The sequence below is a fragment of the Danio rerio genome, chromosome 2 (assembly GCF_049306965.1).
Source record: "Danio rerio strain Tuebingen ecotype United States chromosome 2, GRCz12tu, whole genome shotgun sequence".
NCBI classification, from domain to species: domain Eukaryota; kingdom Metazoa; phylum Chordata; class Actinopteri; order Cypriniformes; family Danionidae; genus Danio; species Danio rerio.
The window spans coordinates 47457829-47477601 of record NC_133177.1 but is presented as its reverse complement, the minus strand read 5'-3'; the positions used below and the strand labels follow the sequence as shown (position 1 = coordinate 47477601).

The following is a 19773-nucleotide window of genomic DNA, read 5'->3' as shown; positions in this document are numbered from 1 at the left end:
GCCAAAATATCAATGGAGTGTCTCCACAACAACTTGGTGAATGTCCTTGAGTGGCCCAGCCAGAGCCCAGACCTAAATCCTATTGAACATCTCTGAAGAACATCTCTTTGAAAATTGCTGCACACCGTCGGTTCCCATCTAACCTGATAGAGCTTGAGAGGTACTGCAAAGAGGATTGGGCAAAAATTCCCAAAGACAGGTGTGCCAAGCTTGTGGCATCATATTCAAAGAAACTTGAGGCTAATTGCTGCCAAAGGTGCATCAACAGTATTGAGCAAAGACTGTGAAAACTTGCGTACATGTGATTTTTCAGGTTTTTTTTTTTTTAATTTGCAAGAATTAAAAAAAATATATATCTTTTTTCACATTGCCCTTATAGGGTATTGAGTATAGAATTGAGGAAATTGAATTTAATCCATTTTGAAATAAGGCTGTAATATAAAAAAAATGGAAAAAGTGAAGTGCTATGAATGCTTTACGGATGCACCGTATATCTCACAGACAAACAAAATGACAGCAATTTGGCTGTTTGCACCAGACAAAATGTGACAGAACTTTAAATACAGCCATTCAGAAGCACAGAATAGTGCACTCGCTGCACTCCTTCAAAATGGTACGGTTTACAATCTAATTAATACATATTATACCACTTAAACTTTATTTTCTGGGAGACAGAACAAAATGGGAGATGGGTCTGAAATACGGGAGTCTCCCGGGAAAACGGGAGTGTTGGCAGGTATGGCGAGCACCTCGGTGCTGTGTGGTGATGCACTAACCACTAGGCTTTTGGCACCGAACAAACTAATGCTTATTTAGACATAATTTAATTGATTTGGAGTGAAGTTGAATATTTGATTAACAGATTTTTCTGGTTTAATAGAAGCTCAGGCAGCAGTGTGATCTGTAGCATGATGATGATTGACGCAATATGTAATTTTCACCTTTCTTTTACATTATGGCCCATGTTAAAGTTCCCCATTTTACTAGAATAATCACAGTACAGAAATAGTTTGTGTCATGGTGACTTTAGTGTGAAAATTGCTTTCTATCCTTTCCTGTGTAAAATTATATCCTATTGTACAACTTTGTTTCCCTGACAACGGAGTTCCAGAAACCCTAAAACAATTATTAAAATGGTTTTAAAAAACCTCTTTAGATGAGATTCTGATGGGCTCAGTGTCTATCCGTTTATCAGTCTGGGGGGAAAAAACATTCTGAATTAATTAAAGTTGTATTGTTTAAAATTATATAATTGTAGTGCCAAATTACCTGTTTTGTCAGTGAGGATAATATACCTCTAAAAGAGTTTTAACTATGATAGAATAGCAGAGCACCACAATGATAACAGCAGTGGGTGTTTTTGGAATGAACAAGCTTTATTTCCTACGTTTATTTTATACTGTGTTTTCACTGAGCGGTGTAGTTTAGTACAGCACAGCATGGTTCTTTTCAGTCACTATGATCAAGCTTGCATTTCCACTACTAGTGCACTTGCATGGTAGGCTTGATATATGCCATAAAATTGGCTCATTGGCTCAGGTTCATTATTTGAAATATCACTTTATTTTGATGGTCCCTTCAATGCGTTTTGTTGAATTTAATTTATGTTACAGCTACATGCCAACTAATTCACAATAGAAAAAAAATAACAAGTTACTGAACTACACTGTTTCAATTTACAATTATCTTCTATGTCAAGCTGCTTTGACACAATCTACATTGTAATAGCGCTACACAAATAAAGGTGAATTGAATTGAATTGTTGGGGTTAGGGTTAGTATACAAGTTGATGTACTTGCAAAATTTCTTATAGTCAGTTAAATGTGTGTTATTTAAAGGGCACATAGTTTACCCTTTTTTTATGATTTAATATTAATTTTTATGGTTCCTCTGAGTGTGCCAGTTTAGGTTCAGTTCAACACACAGTTCAGATATTTTTATTATAATGTGTTCAAAAGTGTCATGTTGGGGGTGTTTACACATTTTGCTGTTTTAGGAGCGTGTTGCTTCACAGTTCTGTTCTGTAGCTCCTGATCCACTTTAATATCATTGCATATCCTGTGATGCAACTATTGTGAATGTGCACATTGCAATAATGATGCTAAAATGATATATTGTGCAGCCCCAGGGACCAGGGTCAACAGACTTGACATGCGCATAACCTCGTAAACAACAATCCGCTTGTTAAGTGTGATGTCACGCGAACCGTCTTCCAGATCCAAGGGCTCTATTCAACTAAATGGAGACTCGTGAAATGGTAATAATAAACATTTACAAAGTGATTTAATACTTTCGAAAATCACGCTCACAATTTATATGTCCATGCCTAATATCCGATGGCCAAAAAGTGGTTCATTTTTTTTAATTCTTATAAATTGTTTATGTTTGTATTTGTGATGCAGCAAGCCCAGAGATTACTAAAGTACACTGACTTTATAGAAAATTAACTTTAATGTGTGATATGAATAAAAAGTGATCATGAATGAAGTATTTCTCAACTCAAATGAGTGGCGGCTTGGACCCGGAAACAGTATTACATTTGTCACCAACACATCACCACTTAACAAGCGGATAGAGGACATGCATCAGATCATGTTCTAGCTGCTTTGTAAGTGGCTGTTTGTCCCAAGAAAAAATAATTGATGTAATGTATTATTACAATGTTGCGTTTTGGCGGTGTATTTAATAAGTGCTTTCTGTGTTGCTCGTGCTGGTGACAAATTTTCTTTAAACTAATAGATTGCGGCAGTGCCACTCTAATTGTAATGTTCTGTTGTTCTAGGTATTCTAAGAAAGAGTGCCAAAAAAGTGGTACATTAGACCATTGAAGGTGAACATGAAAATGCACACCAAACTGTACTGCTCCGTGAAATGGGCCATTAGAGTGTTTTCACACCTGACAGAATTGGTTCGTATCATGTTCTGGTGTGATTGTTCTGTTTGTGTGGTTCATTTGAACAACTGTAAATGCTTTAATTCAAACCTTGTTGCACAGCAGGACCTTGGACTTGATCAAAAGCAAGGCCTTGGTCAGCTTCCAAACAAACTCTGGTATTGTTTGACGGACATATAAAAGGAATAGACTAAAAACAAGACATGATGCAAACATTAAAAGGACTGAATCTTCAAGCATATGTTTTTTTTTTTTTTTCCTGCAGTAGTTGTGATGTTGCCCATTAGAGTTCAATACAGTATCGAACTCCTTCTCTTTGCAGCTTGATGAATAAGAGTATAAAAGAGAGAAATTCCAGGTGCTGGGTGATGTTTTGACTCCTATACACATTTTATAAGCTTTTGTGAGTTCTCAACTGAAGAAGTGGTATCAGCTTAGCTCACAACAAATTCTGTTGCAAATACACTTTAAGAGCAGTTTTTTGTTATATTTCGATTAAAAAACTATGCAAAGCTAAACTAAACAAACAAACTAAGTTCCAAACTACAAGTATGAACAGCCTTAGGGGCCATTCACACAGAATGCGTTTTTCATCTCCTCTCTATTGTGCTACTTTTATTCAGTTTTTTTCCATGTAAATGCACTTGGCAGATGTTTTTAACTGTTTCCTTTGCATCTTGGATTTTTATGTGCATTTGAGCGCTGTGTTTTTTAGACTCCATGTCAACTTGAAAGATCTTTTAACTTTTACACATAGCACAGCTCATCACTGTCAGGTCCAAAAGAGCTCTGAGGCGGGGCAACCATTGCAAGCTTCGGATTATTGTAGAAAGTTGACAAGAGAACGGTTTTATTTACTATTATATCATGGGGAGAGGCTCATGGTGGCATTGTGCAGACATCCTGAGTTATTTGATGCATCTTCAAGTGCTTTTCATAACATTATTTGCCTATTTCTAATTGGATCGTTATTGTCGTTATCAGATGGCATACATAATATTGAGTTTTTGTAAACTCAGGGTGTCCGCTGAGTCTTGAAGTTGATGAAGCAATGTAATGAAATTTAAATGGCACATATTTTACTCCTTTTACAAGATGTAAGATATGCTTTTGGTGTCTCCAGAATTTGTCTAAAGTTTCAGCTAAAAATACCCATCACATAAGTATAGCCTCCACAATCTGCTCATTTTGGTGTCTGAATACATTGTAGCTATTTTTGTAGCCTGTGGCTTTAAATCTAAATGAGCTGATTCTGCCTGCCCACTGTTCCCACGTGCGTGTGTGCTTCTCATCTTGCATTAATTCAGATAAACAGCTGTCAGTGATAGAGACAGACTCGGATGAAGCTGAAATACAGCTCATTCAAAAATACCTAATAAGTTTATTTCATGTATTTGTGGTGGAGTTTATTCAAGCCTTTCTGAAACTATGAGTCCCACACATTTATGCACGTTTACTGACACCATGCGGACGTGATTATATCGGTTAAGAATTACATAGTGTCACTGTGTTACTGTCATTGTTACAAACATGCTCTGTTTTAAAAGCATTTTAATTGTATAAAACTTGTTAAAAATCACAGAGTTGTAACAAATATTTTAATCCCAGTTTGCAACAAAAAATGTTCTGTAAACGTGTTATGTTAAACGCGTTATTTTAGAAACATGGTGCCTGTCAATCAATTCGGTGGGCAGGGAAAACCGCACTCTCATGTCTCGTTGCAGTGGGCCTCAAAATCACTGAGATGTGGGTCCTATTTCAAGGAACGTAAAAAAAAAAAAAGAGACACTTTTTTGGTTTATATCACTCCAGTATGACAGTGGACACACTATACACACACATAGTTCTGTCCAAACAGCTTACAAAATTGATATATATTAAAATAAATTTATTTTTATATATAATTTTATTGTACAATTTACAGCTCTATGCTAAAGTTTGATTGAATTTAAACTCTAAATATAGGGTATATGCCGAGCTAGTGTTTTTCCCATACTGAAACTTTCGGTGACCTGTTATTGTGAAGTTTTTTCATTTTATACGGTTCCTTTTAACAGCATCGATGTTGTAATGTCATTAAAATACATTCGGTTTAATAAACTTTGGCATTCATTTAGTTGCTTAAGCATAAAATGAGACAAAAAGCCGCTTACTCAAACGCGCCCATCAGAATTGGCAGGCTAGCGCAGATGCTCCATTGAATATACTGGGGTAAAATAAATACTCATATTATAAAGACATGGTGGGGGGAAATGTAATTTAATGCAGTGGTTCTTGTACAATCTGAGACCCACTTTATATTGGATATCACTCAGCTAGTGGAGATCGCTGATTTTTAAAGAAAACAGCCCTTAAACGCGCCGGTTTTTGCGTTGGCATACCATTCACCGGAAGCGATTAACCCAGGTTACTGGCAAATTAAAAGTCCTATTAGCATGCTTCGGCATATACCCTATTGGGATGCTGTGTAGTTAGAACATCAATAGAACCCTGCTAGATTTGGCATGGCATTGCTTTGTAACCAAGGCAACATCGTGATTTCTGCAGTTGTATAGGCGCCACCTGCTGGATTAGCATTTTTATTCAGTATCTGAATAATGTTTTAGCTTTGGATTCCTTTCTTACAATCAGTATTTAGTAAATATACTGCAAGTTGAAAAAAAAGCTGCCAATGTTACCGGTTGAAACCTAAAGTGGTTCTGAGGTCTTAAAATTTATGGAAAGAATCCTAAAACAACATCTTAAAAGGTATAAATTGTTACTGTCTGATTCCTGTGTACACGCTGAAACTCATTTCTGAGTGCAGCATCTTGCGTTTTCAGAAGCAAATACCTGTTCGGTGTAAATAAACCCTGTCATTGTGGTTACTGGTTGTATTTACAGCTGTTGTGAGAATGGAGTGGTTTGACTTTCTGCTATTTATTCCTACAGATTGCATTCAGGCTACTCAGTCAAACCTGTTATTAAATTCAGATGTCAGTCCCATTATACACAGACTCTGTGAATGCGGTTAATTGTGTGAGAGTGTTACAAACATTGACAAAACCTCCATACATTCTGCGGCAGCTCTCACAGGCTCAATATGCACTTGTAGCATCTTCTGAATTGTAAATGTCACACAGCCTGAGGGTCTCGGTGTGTAATGCGCAGGTGAAGTGGCACTGTTTAAAGCTCAGGTGACCTTATAAACAAGTAATTTTAAGATGTTATGACTGAGATGAGGTGAGGCTGTGCTCAGCGTCGATGATCCAGTTTATTCAGGTTGATGGCAGATTTAATAAATGTTCTTGCCTTTTTTCTCGGTCTCGCTTGCAGGTGAAGAAAGAGAGCGTACGGTCCTGTGTTCTGGATTCAGAGGCAGTGGCTTGGGACAGAGAAAAGAAACAAATCCAGCCGTTTCAGGTCCTCACCACAAGAAAGAGGAAGGTGAGAGGAACAAATTAAAATGCAGATAATCAGTTTGAATACAGAAAAAGATCACATTTGCAACTTTTTTAAATATGATTTAATTTACATTCATTACTTAAAGGGATCGTTCACCCAAAAGCATTTACTCATCCTTGACTTATTCCAAACTAGTTAGATTTTTTTTTTCTGCCTAAAACAAAAGAAAATAGATGACACAGTGGCTCAGTGGTTAACACGGTTGCCTCACAGCAAGAAGATTGCTGGTTCGAGTCCCGGCTGGGTCTTTTGGCCTTTCTGTCTGGAGTTTGCATGTTCTATGCGTAAAACATGCAAAATAATTGGTGGTTCATTTCACTGTGGCGACCCCTGATAAATAAGGGACAACGCCGAAGGAAAATTAATAAATAATAAGAAAATATTTTGTATGTTTTAAACCTGTACCTTTTGACTACATGCAACACTTACTGGTTTTTAAGGGATATTTCCTGCCTTAAGTCTGACAACAATGCACCAAATACAGCTAAAATAGAAACACAGGCATCTCACAAAAAACAGTCACCTTTGAATTCAAGCCATATAATTCTGGATAAACTGACAATAAGTCTTAGTGATTTTATTTAAATAGTAATTATGATTAAATACATTCAAACAGTTGCAGGATAACATGTTCAAGTTTATCTAAAATGTTTGTGAGTTTTTTTTTTTTTGTGCATCCTTAATGGAAATGTTATTTATTTACAGGGATCTTATGATACATGATTTTGTCCTGATTTTGTTGAACAAAATTATTTGAGAAACAATTAAGGTGAACAAGTAATCTTGTTTTTCTCAAATGCTGCACAATTCGTTTTTTTTACAAACTAAAATGAGTTAATTCAAACTAAAGAAGACTCTTTAATATAAACATTTTTTTTTTTTAAAGAAAAATAAGAATATCTATGTTTTTTGCCATGAGCTGAAATTTTAGACACTGTATTCCAGTCTTTTTTAATCAGACAAAAAAAAACATTCTATTCAAAAATTAGTAATAAAAATATTATTTTTAATCTCATCTCCACATTCCCTCCAAAAGTTTTAGCAGTCTATTAGGTGTTTCTAGTATTTATTCATTCATTCAACCATGGTGAACACATGGAGAATAAAGGCTCTTGCTTTTGTACTTCTTTATTTTGGACACCTTCAAGAGAATTAGCTTCCTATGGTGCACAACAAAACTGAATATTCGGTGCAACTGCCACAAGGGGGCATATTCCGACAGTGGTGACTGAATGTCATGTGCAGTGGAAAGTCAGCTTTAGTCTGAAAAAACATCTTCACGCTTTCGCTATGAAAACTGATGCACTGTGTGATCTCTGTAATGTTAGCACCCACCTGAGCAAGCGAAGTTGCCAATCTTCCGGTTTGCGTGGTTTGGCCTATTAATAACTTTTTGTGTATAGGCGTCTGGAACAGTAGCTTTTCAATGTGCTGCATCCTATTCGCTGTTCTGAATAAACTTATTCTTGCAGTACTTGCACACTTTTTGTTTGTCTGGCGTGACTCACCGCTATTTTAGTTTACTGCCTCACCTCTTGCTCGCCGCTGTTGGTCAGATAAAGCGAGTTTGCGCCTGTAAGCACAGCACCATCTTCTGTTCAGAACATGTATCGCGATTCAATCATTTGAATAGTCACGCATTTAAATAAAATTTCAACCGGCTCACTGTGAATCGATACATCCCTATTTATTTCATTATTTGATGAATTCTCCCGGTTAACCATTGCATCTTACTTCTTATAGCCTAATTTATTTTTAACTATCTGCTTTTCTCTCTCTCTCTCTTCAAAAAAAATTATAATAATAAAATAAAATAAAAAATTGCAATAAGCCAGAATTGAAATCACTAAAATGAAATATGGATAATACCCAATCTTATTTATAGCTGACTTGGCCATGTGTCCAATTACAGCAGGCTTTCAGAGTTTACAGAGACTGTATCCTTAAATGAACAGTTTCACACACTGAAACATAATTAATGCTGCAATGTAAATTATGAGAGCCAATAAAAGTTTAATTTTGATCTTGAGCAGAATTAAACCTTTTGAAGGAGATCTATAAATCCAAATGAAAAGGCACTGAAATGGCATAACATGAGCACTATTCTTTCAGGATGTGGATGCATCTGAGATCAAGGTTCAGGTGTGTGTGTACGCCTTCGACCTGCTGTACCTCAATGGAGAGGTAAGACCATGATAACCATTCCTTTCTTGTCGTACTTGAATGAATTTGCATTTTTTTTTAGAAATCTTGCTTTCTGCATGTGATGTGCTCTTATTGAACTGTGTGCGTGTGTGTGTGTGTGTGTGTGTGTGTGTGTGTGTGTGTGTGTGTGTGTGTGTGTGTGTGTGTGTGTGTGTGTGTGTGTGTGTGTGTTGCAGTCTCTGGTGCGAGAGCCTCTAAGCAAACGCAGGGCTTTGTTACGAGAGAGTTTTGTGGAGAAAGAAGGAGAGTTTGTTTTTGCTCGATCTCTGGATGCTGACAATACAGAAACCATCGCTGAGTTCCTGGAGCAGTCTGTACGAGGTCTGTGTGTGTATATCTAGAGCTCTGATTCTCAGTTGGTTTTAGGGCATCTTGTTGGGCCTTTGAAGTAGTGTTTGATTGTTTTAATATTTGTACTTCTAAATCAGTTTGTGTTGTTTTAGGTTGTCAGCTTATTAATTAATATGTTAACCATTTAATAAGCAATAATAGTAGTTTTTTCATTTCATAAATGGTTCATTAATCTGGTTTTCTGGAGCTTTCTCAATGGTATCAATGTTTTGCAGATTCTTGTGAAGGCCTAATGGTGAAAACATTGGAAAAGCATGCAACTTATGAGATTGCCAAACGCTCCCACAATTGGCTCAAGGTAGTGCACTCCACAATTTGACAATGTGTTCATTCATAGGGAAAGGATTTTTGTATAAGCCTTGTTTAATGTAGCTTATTCTTGTTATAAACATCAGAATACTGTGTTGTTAATAGCATATTTTCTTTAAAACTTTGAGCTGCTGGAACAAAAGGTGCTCTAATGTCAAACAGACACACACAGACTTGTTTAAAAAATAAAATCCAGACAAGTATTCAAAGTCAGTAGGAAGGTGTAAGTCATTAAAGTGTAATTTCCAGCCCATTAGGCTTTTCTCTTGCTCTATGTCCATAACCTGACATTAAAGCTGAGTGGTAGGATACAATATATATTCTGAGAGTAGAAATAAGATGAATATTGAAGATTCGTATTATGTGATTTATTCATGCTGTGGTTTAATAACAAAAACTGCATACATTTCCAGTCTGCTCTGCTAACTGTGTGGCTGAAGGTTTTCAGTATGGGTTTTAATTGGGGATTCCAACGCGAGGGCGATTTAGGCTGCTGATTTTATTGTTTCCTGTAATCATATCACATTGTCAGCATTTGCACTTTGCCGTTTCCACCTGGTATTAACCCTCTGGGGTCGAAGACCGCATATACGCGTTTTGACCTGTGGTGGCGTCGAACTGCTGAAATGAACTTAAATAACACTATCAGTTTTGATCGTGCAGATAAGATCAATACATCAATTGAATCTGTTATGTGTCTACTTTTTGTTGTGTACACTCACAACAACAACAAACGTGTGTCCTTTTGCAAAATAAGGAAAACAAACAGTGTAGGCATTCTGTCGTTTTTCTCTCCGTGATCTGCTTTTAGAAACGCGTCGGTAAAATGCGCTAAAACTCCGCGAATACAAAACGCACACAGATGAGAAATGTATTTCTAAAAAGCTTAAAGTGTCTACTTTTAAACGCAGCTATGCATGTTGAAAACAAACATTGCTTGATAAAGTAATCGGTATGAAACCAACGCTATGTCTAGTTTCTCAGTCTGATCTCATTAGTTTTAATGCGACCACGCCCACAAGGCATTGTTATTACAAGCGTCTGAAGACGCGAGCAGACGGTGGTCAGAAAAACACGTCACTAAAATGAAAGGAAACTCGGCAGATAGTCAACAAAGATGATGATTTATGATATCTGTATAAAGCTTGATATGTCTACTTTTGCATTAATTCAAGTCGAAAACAAATGATCCCCTTTTATGTAATCCGTATAAAAGTAAGGACTTTTCCTATATCGCCTCATTACAGCAGCGTGGTCCCACCTCTCAGTAAGCGCGATCCTATGTAACTCCAGATGTGAAAACAACAGAGGTAAAGGACCAGCGGCAAAGAGAGCTAAAGTAGACAAGAAGTACTATGACTTTGCTCAGTAATGAGAGTAATGTTGCTCTGTGTCATTCCGACAAATTATTAGATGAAGATGTAGCCTTCAACTTCACAAAATGTTTAAAAACACTACAAAAGTGGACCAAATAATCCTGCGTCTGTGAGTCTCCGCTGACATAAAGTTAAATAAAAAATTATATACAGTACACTTTATAGAGTGCACTGACTCTCGCAAGTGTATCTCCAGTTATTTTGTGTGATTTAATATATTTTAAATAAACCGCAAACAAAAAAGTATATAAACTTTCCTCTGATTCCTTCTTGAAACTCTTCCCTCCTAGTCACATACTGTACCTGTCTGATGGCTCATTATGCAGCTCATTATGCAGGTCTTTGTCTTCTCAGGTGTGACTCACTGCATAGTAATGATAGTTCGCACCTTCCTGCATAAACCAATTTCGCTCAAAAAGTGACTTAAAAATTTTAATTCATTAGATTGTTTTCTGTGAGCAAGTGAACAAGATGATTCTCACATCATTTTGAAGCAAAAACACTAGATTACCAGACCCAGTTCTCAAAAGTCTTGTGCACAAATGTTCTCTGTGTGTTTCATGGCCTTGTTTCAGTGACTTCAAAATTTTAGTTTTTCACTAACCACGCATAAACGTTTCTTTCTCAAAAACACAAACACATACAAACATGCTCTCTGGGTATTATTGTAGCCCAACTTGTGCTGTTTTCAGTGTTATCACACTTTAGCCATTAATATGTTTTTAAGATACTGAAAACAACACAAATGTCAGTGCATGTCAAAACTTCTCCAGAGCCCCAAAACACCCTCAGACCCCAGAGGGTTAACTTTTGCAAATGCATCTCTGTTTTTTGTTCAGATTATGGCTGTAAACTTCCTCAATTGATCATTGTTTTTATTAACTATAAGTTAATCAATTAATTGCTTACCTTAATAATGCAATAAGTGTTCTCTAGCATAAGATGTGTTAATTAATTGCACAACCTAAATGCTTTACAGTAAATTAAAGGCTATTAGGGATGTGAAAAGGATCAATGGTTTCTAATAAAAGCATTTAATGATTAAATGCAATGAATAATAATATCATTAGCCTGTTTTAGGGCTTTATGATATTGGAAAAATCTGCCTTTGCAATGTTTTATTTATAATGCAATATGAATACAATTTTGGCAGATGTCTTGAATAGCTCTGAAATCATGAAATCATTAACTTTGATTGGAATAATCTTGTAGCAATAAATATTTTTATGTTGAAATATTAAATGATAAATATGTTAAATATTTTTAAATGATAAGGGAAATAACGCATCAAAGTTATAAGATGTATTTCTTTTTTTACCAGCACATATATTTTGTAGAATTGCAACATTGGTATGTGCTCGATCGGCCATTACAAGAAGTGCCACCTCATGTGCTGTGGCCTAGGTGGTAAACGGTAGCAGTGCAAGGCTGATGAATTCTTTTGTACCTTTAAATAAATATCGATACTTGGCTACATCAATAATGTATCGAGGGTGGAATTATCACAAATCAGCATTTCAATATTTTATTGAATCATTGAGTAATCAAATGTAATGTAAAATAACACTGTACATTCTTCATGTCCGGTCAACTATAATAATCCCTGCTCACCGTTGCAGATGTTGTGATGTGACTATTGTGAATGCACATGTGATATAGATGATGAAATGACATATTGAGCAGTCCTGGCCTGTTTACTTAGACATGTCAATGACGTGTTGAAGGCTTGTGACATTTAGTTATTAATATCTTTTTGATACAGAGTAGAAATTTACTTGCTTTAGATTTATTATTATTTTATTTATTAAAACTAATCATAAAGCATGATCCTTTTCGACTTGAAACAATGATAGAGCTATACTTAATCCATTTCTGGATCGTCTTCCTAGCAGCATTTAAACAAAATCAGCTTCTTGTGAAAAAAGGAAACAGTATTGTAGTAGTTAATTGGAAGAATATATATGGAACTCAATGTGTTTTACTCGGTGTCCACATTTTCTCTGGAAAGCACAGATCTGCTTGACGTGACACTGTCACCTGCAGTGGAAAACGCCCTCTGGCTACAGGGACAGCGGTTCAGGCACAGCCAGGAATTATGGTCTGGCTGAAGTGGGCTCGTGAAGAAATATTGTGTGGGGCTCAGCTAATGTAAACGCTGAATAATTTTAGGCTGTGCCTGAAATTTCTGTCTTTCTGCTTTACTTGGTTTACAAATTCTTTTTTGTTTTACAATGTGAGTGTTGTGTTTTTTTAAAAGGAACTCAGCCTTAAAAATAGTACATTTACAAAATAAAATTCATACATGGACAATTCACATTAAAAAATCCAGTTGATCAGTTTGTAAAGACAATTTGTTAATTCACAAGTAAAACACAAACATTTTCGCCTAAAGAATTGAATTTGTGTTTTTGAATCATGTTTTGAATTTACAAATTGGATTTTGTCAATTTTAATTGTGTTGTGGATGTATGAATTTAGTTTTGTAAATGTGTTATTTTTAAGACTGAGATTGCTTTCCTCATAAATCCACTATATATATATATATATATATATATATATATATATATATATTTTTTTTTTTTTTTTTTTTTTTACAAAACTCTGTGCAGAAATAGAAAAAATGTCAAAAGATTCTGTCCAGCCTTATATTATGAGCAAACGGGAATCCACGGGGTCGTAAAGTCTTAATGTCTTAATGTCTTAATTTTCTTTTGTTTGTGTAACGCTACCCAATGGATCTCAATAACACTTTTGGCAAAAATGCTCGTAACCAATATTATAACTGTAGTGTGCAAACATTTATTTTTCTGTATGATTTTTTTTTAAGTTATGTTGAACAAAAATCTATGTATACATCTACGGTCTGGTTGTTTTGACACGTTATTTAAAATATGTGGCTAAGAAATGACTAATTATATATTTTTTTTCTGCTGGGTCATTAAAAATTCCTAGCATCTAGCCCTATATACAGCAAGTCTGAAATTTTATTTTCATGTCTTAAAAAAAGGTCTTAAAAAGTCTTAAATTCGACTTGGTAAAATGTGTAGATACCCTAGACCATAATCTCTAGTCAGTGTAAAACAGTATTAAAATTTCATTGACTTTTTTTATGTGTCGTTTATTTGAGTAATGATTAAGCTAAACTTTAGCAGCTATTTATTCTGCGTTTTTTGCAAGATTATTTTAATATTGTCCAAACAAAAAAATTAAAAAACTCAGCAATTTATTCAATAGTTTTTTTTTTTTTAGTGACCATTACTTTTGATCTTTTGATATTTATTCTTGCTGAATAAGAATTCCTTTAACACCTCCAGACCTTCAGACATTAATTTAGTTACCCATGGTATTAATTTAGTTTTTAGCTTAACTCCGAATTGATGGTCTCTACCATGAAGAGAGGCTTGACTCAGCCCTTATATTTCAAACTTATGTGAATGACTTGCTTCAGTGGAACACAAAATGTTCGTCAGAATGACAGCCTGAGTCACCAATCACTTCTATTTGCATGAGAGCAGTGATAGTAAATGGTGACTGAGGCTGTCATTCTGCCAACATCTTCTTTTGAGTTTCCCCGAAACAATGAAATTCATACAGGTTTAAAATGACAGGAGGGAGAGTGATGACAAGTGCGTGCCGTTCTACCTCTCGGGTACATTTATCGGGTTTTAATCGTTTTGTTTATGTTCCGTACTCCAGAACAAGACAAAGATACCGATAAAATGCTTTCTTGCAGTGTAGTTATGCAATTTATTCATATTTATACCACTGTCAGAATTGTCATTTGCTAGTGCTATATTGCTTCTAATGGTGTGTTTTTCTGCAGCTGAAAAAGGACTATCTGGAGGGTGTTGGAGACACCGTGGATCTGTGTGTGATTGGTGCATATCTGGGCAAGGGGAAGAGAGCAGGCGGCTATGGAGGATTTCTGCTGGCCTGCTATGATGAAGAGAACGAGGAATTCCAGTCTGTTTGCAAGGTGTGTTTGTGTGTGTGTAAGTGTGCATGTGGCTTGTATTCTTTACAGTTAGGCGAATTTTTTGGCTGAAATCACACCAGATTAGGTATTTTGAAAATGTAAAAATGCAGATCGTTTCCTGTGAATGGCTGGGTTTAGGGTTGGGGTAGGGGATAGAATATGCAGTCTGTACTGTATAAAAATCATTACGTCTATGGGAAGTCTCCTTGAGGATAGCGATAAGTTTGTGTATTTACACACAGGAAAACTAGGACTATGTAATGTAATGTAAAAATATTGTAATGTGTAATTATATAGAGCATTTTTTGTGTATGTATGTATGTATGGTCATACACTCAAATCGCTTAACAATCATGAGGTGGGCTGTCTCCACACCACCACCAGTGTGCAGCATCCACTTGGATGATGCGAATGCAGCCACAGGACAATGTGCCAGTGTGCTAACCACACACCAGCAATTGGTGGAGTGGAGAGACCGTGATAGAGCCAATTTAGTGGATAGGGATGAATTTGACCAGGACACAAGGGTTACACCCCTATTCTTTACAGGAAGTGCCAAGGGAATTTTTAATGACCCCAGAGAGTCGGGACTTCGGTTTACGTCTCATCCGAAATGACGCTTACTGACAGTATGGTGTCCCCTTGAATATACTGGGGCATTAGGACTCACACAGACCACAGGTCGAGCGCTCCCTGCTGGCCTCACTAACACTATTTCCTATAGCAACCTAGCTTTCCTATGTGGTCTCCCATCCATGTACTGACCAGGCTCAGCCCTATGGAGCCAGATGAGTCTCAAAAATAATACATTTACAAAATAAAACTCACCACAATTCATATTTACAAAATCCAATTTGTAAACACACAATTTGTGAATTCAGTAATTCATTAATATTTTCACCAGATGAATTGAATTAGCATGTTTTTGAATTGTGTTTGGAATTTACGGGGGTTTGTATAAATTTTTACATGTACACAATTTTTTTCATACAACTTTTTCCAAAGTGACAAATTAGGACAATAAAGTCAACAAATTGTATGAATATATAATCCTTTTAAATTACAAATTCCCATTGATTCAAATATATAGCATTTTTGAAGTATATAGAATACCAGAACATTTTGATACAAATATATATTTTTCATTTTAATGAATTTTAATATAAGATTCTTATGTCTCTGTCTCTCTATGTGTGTACAAACACAAACAAGGTGAAAAAATTCTAAAACGAAACAGTAAATTACAAAATTTATGTTTTATTAAAATGCAATTCCTATGATGGCAAAGCTGAATATTCAGTCGTCATTACTCAAGTCTTTACATTAACCTTCAGAAGTCATTCTGATAAGATGATTTTGTGCACAAGAAATATTTCTTGTTCTCAATGTTGAAAAATGTAGTGCTGCACAACATTATTTTAGAAACGATGCTGATTTCTTTTAAGAAATCTTTTTATAGCATTGATAATGTCTTTAAAGTCACTTTTGATTGATTTAATGACTCTATCCTATTATAAAACAACTAATTTATGCATTCATTTATTTTACAAACCCACATTTATCATTGACACATCATTTTAGAGACATTGTGTGTTTTAATTTTTCATCGTGTAACATTTTATTCGTTGGCTTTGGTCAGATTGGAACAGGATTCAAAGACGAAGATCTGGAGCAGCATTACAACTTCTTAAAGGTACATCAGTGTTTACACTTTATTTTAGTGTATTGTTTATCCATGTATCAGTGAGTGATCTAAACTGTTTTCCAATCCACTATAGGAGCACATTTTACCCAAACCCCGCCCGTACTACCGTGTAGACCAATCAGCAGAGCCGGATGTATGGCTGGAGGCGGTGCAGGTGTGGGAGGTGAAATGCGCTGACCTTTCCCTGTCTCCAGTCTACAAAGCAGCCATGGGATTGGTCAGTAAACCACAGACACATGTGAAGCATGATGCTGAATCAGTGCTTTTTGGTTCATAGGTTTAATTTCACTGTGTCTAAGTTCACTGCGCTGAAGTCTTCATGGTGCAGTTCTCTCTTTGTCCATCAGGTGGACCCAGAGAAAGGCATTTCCCTCCGTTTCCCACGATTCCTCAGGATCAGAGATGACAAAAAGCCAGAGGATGCCACCACAGGGTCGCAGGTAACACACAGAATAAGGGGAACTGTGTATACACTGCATTCAGGGAGGAAAAGGAATACACCAGGGTTTCTAATTAGTAAAATATGTGAACAAAGATGGTTCTGGCTTTAAAATAAAAACAGATGTATAATTATAATATGAATGACTAAATATGGAATTAATCAAGATGCCTAATTTAGAGTTAATAATCTGCATTACAGTAGAAAAGCACAATGGAAGCAGTTTCACTAGTGTATTCGCAGATGTAGGAGTCGGTGGTAATTACCCCACATGAGACATTTCTTTCAAAAGCAAATGTCATAAATGCATAATGTATGAAAACAACGCAGGATATGGCACCGTTCACGTGTGCGTTGTCATCCCATGGCAGACGTGACTGAAAAAGTGAGATTCTGAAAGTAGTTTTTCCTCTTGAAAGTCAAACATGATGACATTGGAAGCGTCGTGACATCGTGATTTAGTGGAGCAAGTGGAGTGGATCCGTTAAAGGAAATCCATCTTTTTACGCGCCACACTGTCTTCCTTTCCTTTTCCCCCTTCTCATTTTCACAGTTCATTTATTGCGGTTTTCTTTTATTCCTGTCTCCCGACGGTTGGAAACGCACAAATACTCCCTCTCCAAATGAACTGTTCTGATCTCCTGCATCAGTGTCTCTCTCTCTTTCTCTCTCAGATTGCTGATCTCTACAAGAAACAGCAGCAGATTCAAAATCAGGGTGACAAACCAGATTTGGAGGACTACTATTGATCTCTGCGCTTGGATTGGCTCCCGTTGGCAGCTCGTCGTACTCCTATTGGGCCATTGGGAGTGTTTTTTCGATATTGTTTGTGTTGCGTGCTGAATTTTAATGCTGTGATATTGTGAGACTTAATGAAAAATGGAAATGAACATGTAAATAGCCTTTCAATGATACAGAAATGGAATAAACACTTGCTTTTCGTTAAAATGTCTGCCTTGAGTGTTTGTCACTTCAGTTTTTTGTTTGCATGTGATCTCATGCATTTCTTGCGTTCGTCGTTTGGTTTTCCATATTTATCAGCTTACAAATGCTGATTTTAATGTTTGTCGATGGACTGGCGATCATGTGAGTGTTATTGTCGAAATGTGTGTGTTTTTAGCATAATGGCTTTGCACACTGGTTCTATTGTCAATGGCCAAAGATGGAAAATTAAATTATCCAGCTCTTTCTTTCCATCACATGCTTTTGTACTCTCTATCACTTCCTTCAAAGAATTCCCTTTCCCTTTTCCACACTATTTGCTCAGCCTCTCTGAAATGAGCCTGGCAGGTTTTGACAGTGTCTGAGTTAAGACTGTAAAGAGAATTTTAAAGTGTTGCTGTGACTGTCTAGTAATAGCGAGCGCTCATAGGCGAGGCTTCACACATCTGTGGAAGTCTTTGAGAAAGGCATTACAATGAATTAATACAAGTTTAATTAATGTAAAATTAATACAGCATTAATTATTCAGCCGTCGGTGCTCATTTGAATAGCCCACGAGCTGAATGTACTCGCTTGCTTCGGATTGCAGATAAGAACATTGATTTTTAAAGGCCTTGAAGCATTCGGCTAAATGACTGCGCTGTTCATTAGTGAGGGGTTGTGTTGTAACCACATGATTTTTTATTAACTGGAATCTAGAACGGAACTGATCTAGTCATGCAAATATATACACAGACTGGGTTCAGAATGCTTTACTATGCAGCATGCTTTCGCAGTTGCTTAAATAGGGTTATTTTACTATAGTTTATATACAATTAAAGTGCTTAACATTTTCTTTGGTATTTAATTAATATTTAATTCTGCAGTTTTATTTCATTTTATTTTCATTAAATTTGGTCATTTTTTTATGTATCCTATTTATAACTGGTTACCAAGGGAGCTTTTTATGTTTTTAATCTAATATCAGTTTTGCTGTTTCTCATTTAATAAAGCACACGCTGGAGTGTAATCTAAAGGATGCAGAGAGTGTACGTTTTTTAATTATTCTATGGGGCTGTTGAATGTTTTATTCTGATTGGTTGATGAACATTCAAACCTTCAAGACACCCTGGAATACATTTTTTGAGATTTTAAAATATTTGTGTGTTTAGCATCAGTTAAGACAACGTTTAATAAAAAAATATATAATAATAATAAATAAAAAAATATACTATTAAGACAACGTTTGCACCATTCAGCTTTAATTGTGGGGAAAACTGGATAGTTTTGAGCTTTTGTCAGCTAATTACATCCTCCGGGTTTAAAATAATGATTGTGGCGGGATCAAAATCGGTAACGTATCGCAAATCTGCTAGTGGAGTAATGACGTGTCAGTTTCTCTTTATTATTCATTGTAGAGTTTCTTATCCTATGAGAAGAGCCTGCTTCTTAATTATTCATGAGAGTACTTGCTTTCTGAAGGCAAGGCAGACCTGCCAATCTGAGACCCAATGACTGGGTGAGACCGTTCACGGCACGAGTCGTATGTGTTTGTATTTATGATCCATAGGGTTTGTTGCATGTTTGTCCTTGCGATGCTGTCAAGGCCAATAGAGCAAAGCTGTTGGTTTGCAGCAAGCATTTTAGTTGGGAGAGCTAACCGAGATTTGTAGAATGGCGCTGGCTTTGTGTTTTATCCATTGAGTTTGTAACCAGTCAGACGAATTGCCTATTTAAAATCTACTGGATTACCAGCAGGGCTTGGAATAGATAGGGAAAGAGATCTGCTGCACTGCTTTCCACTGTGTCTGCTTTCAGAACTGGAGATTGTGGAGTAGATAAGTACTTTTTATTTACATTGTTTGTATAAGCAAGATTATCTTTATAAGGATATAACAAATTGTGGTTATGTGCATACGAAATTACAAGTAACAAATGTAGCAGGACATTTACATTCAGGGTTCACATAGTCCAGGAAAACCTGAAAAAGTCATGGAATTTTGACAAGGCATTTTCCAGGCCTGGAAAATTTTGGAAAAACAAACAAACCTCAAATATTATGGAAACTTAACAAAAATCTATCTACTTCACTATGTTTGAGGTGATTATATTGGGTAGATTTGAAATTCAATTGCAGAATCTCTTGCGCAGTTT

The 19773-nt window shown here is 36.1% G+C and overlaps 1 protein-coding gene across 1 annotated transcript in view; it reads left to right on the top strand.

The window, feature by feature from the left end:
• Nucleotides 1-17447, top strand: part of lig1 (ligase I, DNA, ATP-dependent) — a 42660-nt gene extending 25213 nt beyond the window's left edge. Inside the window, exons 19-27 of the mRNA NM_001126388.1 lie at nt 6209-6319; nt 8450-8521; nt 8719-8863; nt 9109-9191; nt 14402-14554; nt 16194-16247; nt 16333-16476; nt 16607-16699; nt 17373-17447. Coding sequence (NP_001119860.1) covers nt 6209-6319; nt 8450-8521; nt 8719-8863; nt 9109-9191; nt 14402-14554; nt 16194-16247; nt 16333-16476; nt 16607-16699; nt 17373-17447 — 930 coding nt within the window. The remainder of the gene's footprint in view (nt 1-6208; nt 6320-8449; nt 8522-8718; nt 8864-9108; nt 9192-14401; nt 14555-16193; nt 16248-16332; nt 16477-16606; nt 16700-17372) is intronic.
• The last annotated feature ends 2326 nt before the right edge of the window (nt 17448-19773 follow it).